The 7,442-nt window shown below is 39.7% G+C and overlaps 2 protein-coding genes across 2 annotated transcripts in view; both read right to left on the minus strand.

The window, feature by feature from the left end:
* Positions 1-7,442, minus strand: part of LOC106809436 (splicing factor 3B subunit 2-like) — a 37,285-nt gene that overhangs the window by 28,061 nt on the left and 1,782 nt on the right. The gene's annotated exons all lie outside the window — the stretch shown is intronic.
* Positions 7,145-7,442, minus strand: part of LOC106809438 (trichohyalin-like) — an 8,602-nt gene continuing 8,304 nt past the window's right edge. Inside the window, exons 2-3 of the mRNA XM_014812517.1 lie at positions 7,270-7,426; positions 7,145-7,201 (exon numbers count right to left, since the gene is read on the minus strand). Of these exons, the coding sequence (XP_014668003.1) occupies positions 7,192-7,201; positions 7,270-7,426 (167 nt within the window). The 3' untranslated portion in view covers positions 7,145-7,191. The remainder of the gene's footprint in view (positions 7,202-7,269; positions 7,427-7,442) is intronic.

Genomic DNA, 7,442 nt, shown 5'->3' on the forward strand with positions numbered 1-7,442 from the left:
AGGCGAGCGAGCTGCTGAACTTCTATAAACAAGGGAAATTTCGTCATTTACTAGCCTTACAATACTACGCCGATCTTAATTACTACACGGTGAGGGGGCTCACACAGCGAACTGAGCTCAAATTGTACACAGTACAATTAACCCGCCTAACTCGAAACAAAAGGCCCAGCTACTAACGACTCTTGTGCCACTCCTGCGCCCTACGCGATGCTGGTGCTGCGCGCTGTGGAGATCGTATATCGCCACGCAAACACTCGGCGCACGGCTATCTTTGACCTAGCGTGCCTTTTGTTTCAAGCTTAGGCGCGTTATATACATTCGGTTGCTGGGCAAACAGCATTGGAATCGCAGGCCTGTCGGACGCTTTATAGTCCTGCTATCTCTGCGGATTGCGGGTTATACGATGAAACGACTTGCATTGATGCCTAGGCGAATGTACTGTGTAGGATTCAGCTCAAGTTGTGAGGCTTCGCCGTAGTAATAATCGTAAGTATGTCTAAGGCTACCTAAATGAGAATTTCCTTCGTTTATTGAAGTTCACACTCCTCTTTTTCATATTATTCTACTTCTGATAAACTACTATATATAATATATATATATATACCTATATATATATACTGATTAAACTATATATATATATATATATATATATATATACAATAATATATATATATATAATTTTTAATTATAGTCATATGTAAATGTAAAAGCAATGTTCTTTTGATCATATTTATTCGCATCTGTAATCTTGTCTCGCATCTATATATTCGCATCTATAATCTGCAATTCCTAATGAAGCGTGGTTTGCATACGTAGTAGTCAGTAATTTTTCCTCATTGAATTTTCCCATCTGCCAGACAAGTAAGACTACAAGTTGCCTGTTGCGAGCAGAAGGCCTTTGGAGCCATGCAGGAGAAGGAAGAGCAGCGGGAAGACAACAGAAGGAGCAGGGAGCAAAGCTGCTGAAGAGCAGCGATCATGCAGGAGCAGCTGTCACGCCATCGCCAGGGATGAGGAGCAGAAAAGCCGCAAGGAGCCAGGTCGAGCAGAGGCCTGCCTGATTCACACGGACATGCAGAGACGAGAGGCAGGGCAGTACCGTCAGCTAATAGGTTACGAAAGCTTGCGTAATATTGAAAAAAAACTGAACTTGTGTACTAAGTTCAAACATCACGTGATATGTGGGCTAGGGAAATCGTCTGAATGCTCCCGCAGTCATCTCATGCAAACTGCTGCTTTGAAACGTCAGGCTAGGCAGCAGTGAGAGCGCAGTGGTCGTGATTCTGCAACAATTATTCACACCCATCCCTCACACTGCATAGGTTCTAACCTGAAACTCAAGAACACTCTTCAGTTGACAACTACCTACATGCGGATGTTAACGATGAGTTTCACATAGTACGTTGACGGTCGCTCATTCCACGATGCCACGGGTCGACTTCCGACTCCTGGAATCTTCCGCCCACACGCTCGCCCTTAAGCATCGTTAACGGGAGACGAGTGTGTTGTCATTCGAATGAGGGATAGCGAACATACCTCGCCACGCAGCTGCGTTACCCGAGCAGCGCGCGTCATGCTAGAGCGAACAGCGACAAACAGCCGCAGCATTTGCAGGCAGGCAGCCAGCAGCGGCTGCGCCACAACCAGCAGGCCGCAGATCGACTTTCCAGCTGCAAGCCGCAACTCGCTTCAGGTACGTATCCGTTACTGGTGCTTCAGGCTTCGCCTTTCACCCGGTGCCGATCGGCCCAAGCCCTGTACAACAGCCCCATCTCGGTATCCATGGCCGGCTTTTTTTCCCCCCAGTCTCCCAAATTTTCCGAGATTCTGAGCATCGAAAACGAAAATCAGCCCCCATCTAGAAGGAAAATCAGTCCCCATCCGAGTCTCAAATGTGATCATGCTCACCAAACAACAAATTCGAATCATGCTAATACTACCATAATATAATTCTGTTATACATGTTTGATATCGGTTTAAGAGCTATTTCAAGAGCTCACGCGTTATGCTGTAATGTCTCGTAGCGGCCTGAAAATAAATATTTCTCTACTTACCTACTTAGCTAACTTACTTTACTTACTTACTTACTTACTTACTTACTTACTTACTTACTTAGCGTACTTACTTACTTAACTACTTACATACTTACTATACTTACTTACACTTACTTACTTACTTTACTTACGTAGCCTAACTTACTTACTTACATACTTACTTACTTACCTTACTACTACTTACCCTACTTACTTACTGACTGACCTACTTAACGTATCTTACATTACTTACTTACTTAACTTACATTACTTACTTAACCTTACTTACATACTTACTACTTACCTTACTTACCTTACCCTCACTTAACCTAACTTACTGACTTACTTGTTACTTACTTACTTACTTACATACTTACTTACCCTACATTACTTACTTACTTACTTACTTACTACTTTACCTACCCCTACTTACTTACTTACTTACTTACCCTACTTACTTACGTACTTACATAGCTTTACTTACTAACACTACTTGGCTTACTTACTTACTACTTACTTACTTACTTACTTACTTACCTACCTTACTTAGCTGAGCCTTACATACTTACTACCTTACCATACTTACTTACCTTACTTACCTACTTACTTACTTACCTTACCTACTTACTACTTACTTACTTAACTACCTTACTTACTTACTTACTACAAACTTACTTACCCTAACTACTTACTAACCTTACCTACTTACTTACTTACCTACCTACCGTACTTATCTTACTTAACCTTACTTACTTACCACCTTACAATACTTACTACTAACTTACCATACTTACTTACCTTACCTCCTACTTACTTACTTACTTAACTACTTACTTACCAAGGTTACTAAACATACTTGGCTTACTTACTTACTACTTACTTTACTTACTTACCTTAACTTACCTGACTTACTTAACTTTACTTACATACTCTACTTACTTACCATACTTACTTACCTTACCTTACCTACTTACGCTTACTTACTATACTTACTAACTTACCTTACTTACTTACTTAATACCTTACCATTACTTCACTTACTAACTTACTTACTTACTTACTTACTAACTTACCTACTTACCTTACCTTACCCTACCTACTTACTTACTTACTTACTTACTGACTTACTTACCATACTAACTTTACTAACTTACCTACTTACTTACTTACCTACCTACTACTTACTTACTTAACTACTTACTCTTACATACTTACTAAACATACTTGTCTTACTTACTACTTACTTTACTTACTTCACTTACACTTACTTTACTTTACTTACTTACTTCACATACCTTACTATACTTACTTACTTACTACTTCCGTATACTTACTTACTTACTTACCGTTACCTACATTACTATACATACTTCACTTCTTTACTTACCTATTACCTACTTAACCTACTTACTTACCTACGTGCTACCGTTGCTTACGTACTTTACTTACTACTTACTACACTACTTACTTACCCTACTTACTCTACCTTACTTTACTTACTTACTTACTCTACTTACCTCAACCTACATTACTTAACCTTACTTACCTTACCTACTATACATTACCTTTACTTAGCAGTACTTACATACTTACTAAACATTACTTGCCTTACCTTACTTACTATACTTACTTACTTACCTTACTTACTTACTTACTTACTTACATACCATTACTTACTTACATACTTACTTACTTACTTACCTACTTACTTACTTACTTACTTACCGTACTTACTTACTTACTTACCTTAACTTACTTACTTACTTACTTACATAACTTACTTACTACTTACTTACCTAACTTTACCTACCTTACTTTAGCCTTACCCTACCTACTTATTACTTACTTAACTTACTTACTTACTTACATTCACTTACTTACTAACTTACCCTACTTACCTTACTTACCTCACCTACTTACCTACTTACTTAAAACTACTTAGCTTAACATTACTACTAAACATTACTTGCCTTACTTAGCTTACTTACTTCCCTAATTATCTACTTCTGATATATATTAAACACTATATACAGGGATGGGAATGACAATTTGTGTTTTCAGCTGAAAATAGCCGGGGTCCAGAGGAGAGGGGGGAGGGTAGCGGGGGGGGAGGCGGTCAGGTCCAGGGCGAAGCCTGGTCAGGGTGTTCAGGAAGGTTTTGTATTTTCACAACTTACAAGGCATAAAATTGCATTAGGAGGCACATACAGAACAGAATTGTTACAGAGCACATTACAGTACACTGCAGGGAGTATATCTTGCACTGTCATTATCATAACACCAGAATTAATAATCAATACAAAAATTTACTTACATTATGCAAACAAAATTATTTTAATGTACACTTCCACACTGTCCCAAAGGCTAACCTTTATATAATATAAGATGTTCATTGTCCAGGCAGTTTCAAATTTGTTTCTGGTCACTACAGTAGATATTTTATCATATTGAACAACTTTAGCTTATCCTGCTGCCAAGGCAAGTCTGTGAGCCCCACAGTGATCAGACATCAGGAAAGGAAACGCTTTATTTGCTACGCCAAAGGTTGCCCAAAAATCCTTCCTTGTGCGCACGATATAATATTCCTAACACCCTAGGAGCTAGCGCGCGATCGCGCGACATTAATTTATTGGCTTACATTAATCACCGAAAAAGGCAGCTCACGACACCACGTTTTATCGTTATGTATATATGTATTATGAACAGAACTTCGTTGGCGAGAAGTGAAACAGTTCGTACCTACGTTTTCTACCACGTGAAACAGTCGCAGAGCCTGGGCCGGCTACTTCATAAAACGAGCCTCAAGGCGACGCGTGACGCGGCGGCTTTTGATGTACACGATCGATCAATCGCGTACTATATACAACCTGCGTAGCATGCGCGGCATACATACACACACACTTGCAGCGTCAAATAAACGCACACACTGGCCAACGTCTGACAATCTCAAACAGTGAACTAAGACGTGTCTATATTGTAAAGCGAACTATATTACAATGTTATTAAATAAAGGTACTGTTGGACTGTAAAATGAAAATTTGTACATTCTAACACCCCCTAAAATTTTCTCTCAACGGATTTAGACGTTTCACAAAATCGACCCTGGGACTGTGAAATCCGCGGATTTCCGCAGATCCGCGGATTTCCGCAGATCCGCGGATTTCCGCAGATCCGCGGAATATTCTCATCCCTGACTATACATATTTCATCACTAAAATTGTAGTTTACCTTTGTCGTTCCACAGCCTCTAGCTTCGCTGCTTGCTCGGCCTTCTTCTGCATGGCATCTGCCTCTGCCATTAGCTTCATCTCTTCCTGTCTGCAGCATGATAGAAATACACATACTCAGGGTGTGAAATTAACGTGAGTCCGAGGTCAAATACTCCCTGATTTAGTGTCTGACTCCCTGATTTGACATATTATGCAGGAGTCTGTGTGACTCACTGAAAATTCTGCTATACTAACTAGTTCGTTCCAGAGCACGGCCTCGCGGAATTATTTTTCAGCAAATGTCCAAAGAAAATTTGGCAGACGTGCAACCACATGAATTTTAAAAAAGCACATGTGTTATTGTTAATATCTTTAATTTTGATGCTCAGACTGCAAACTCCCTGATTTTGCTGCGGACTCCCTCTTTTTGAGGGCAGGGAGTCCGACTCCCGTGTTCAAAAGTTAATTTCTACTCCTGCACACTGTAATATGATGGGTAATACAGCACTCTGTAATTGGTGCAGAGCATATTGTATGCAATAAAAAAACAACTAATACTGTCTAATGAAAATCAATGTTGCACACTGAGCACTGCTGCCACCTAGCAGAAAAACTGTTCTCGCCACTGCAGGTTGCAACGATGCGTGGAATGTCTTAATTTTCTGCTGTGTTTACTTTTGACAATCTTAACACAGGAACACTTTGTTTTCAGAGCTTGATGTATATGACATGCAAAATTGGGTCCAATTAGCAACTGAAAAACGAATTGTCCAATTCCTTGACGTCTTCTGAAACTCCTGGGAGAACCCCAATAATTTATCATATATATTATAATATTATCACACACCCCTCGCACTGATACTTTTAATACGTATCTACTCACCTCTGTTTTTCTAACACAGCCATCATCTGCTCTTCTTCATTCTTCACTTTGTCGATGGCTTCTTGTGTCTGCTTCCTACTCTGCGTGTCCTTTGTCTCTGTTTCCTGTTTCATCCCCATCTCTACAGGTTGCTGGCCCTGTGAAGCCTCTGGTACCTCACGGCCATCGTGACCTGTTAACAACGATCCTCAACTATTTCAATAGTTCCAAATACTGTACTAACAACACTGGTAGGCTAATGTTCTATGCACATGTATATATGTGTGTGTACTATGTTTTTTTTCTCCACTTGACAGGAACAGTATATCTATCTAAAAAGTTAAAAACGTCAATACTGAAAGGACAAATTCCTTTTTACCTTAACAATAATATGAAATAAAAGTGACAATATTGAATAGCTATCGTTCAGATTTGCATATAAGATTGTTGCTTCTGATTTTCAGTGTAATTCGGGCCTGGTGAGAATACTAATTCGCTGTAATTACTATAGATATTATATTTAATATATATCTCACCTGGCACTGTTTGTAGTTCCGGTTGCTTCTGCGATGATTGCATAAATTCCTCTTGTTGCTGAAAAGCCCTCTCTGTTTCACGATGTTCTTCTTGCTTTGGCTCAGCTTCTTCTTGTTCGTGTATCACTCTTTCCTGTTTTATTCTTAGACGTTCTTCTTCTTCCTTTTTAGCCTCTAGCTGTGCCAGGATGAGCCTCTCTTCTTCCATCCGTTTACCCTCTTCCTCTTGCCTTCTAATATCTTCTTGTTCTCGAATAGTTTCTTCTTGCTCAATTTTAATACGTTCTTCCTCTTGCTTTCTGGCTGCTTCTTGTTGTTCGTGATATTTTCTTTCTTGTTCCATTCTAACACTTTCTTCCTCTTGCTTTCTGGCTGCTTCTTGTTGTTCGTGATATTTTCTTTCTTGTTCCATTCTAACACTTTCTTCCTCTTGCTTTCTGGCTGCTTCTTGTTGTTCGTGATATTTTCTTTCTTGTTCCATTCTAATACGTTCTTCCTCTTGCTTTCTGGCTGCTTCTTGTTGTTCGCGATGTTTTCTTTCTTGTTCCATTCTAATACGTTCTTCCGCTTGCTTTCTGGCTGCTTCTTGTTGTTCCCGAACCATTCTTTCTTGTTCCATTCTAATATGCTCTTCCTCTTGCTTTCTGGCTGCTTCTTGTTGTTCGCGATATTTTCTTTCTTGTTCCATTCTAATACGTTCTTCCGCTTGCTTTCTGGCTGCTTCTTGTTGTTCCCGAACCATTCTTTCTTGTTCCATTCTAATATGCTCTTCCTCTTGCTTTCTGGCTGCTTCTTGTTGTTC

Source organism: Priapulus caudatus, unplaced genomic scaffold (assembly GCF_000485595.1).
Source record: "Priapulus caudatus unplaced genomic scaffold, Priapulus_caudatus-5.0.1 Scaffold354, whole genome shotgun sequence".
In the NCBI taxonomy this organism is placed as follows: domain Eukaryota; kingdom Metazoa; phylum Priapulida; class Priapulimorpha; order Priapulimorphida; family Priapulidae; genus Priapulus; species Priapulus caudatus.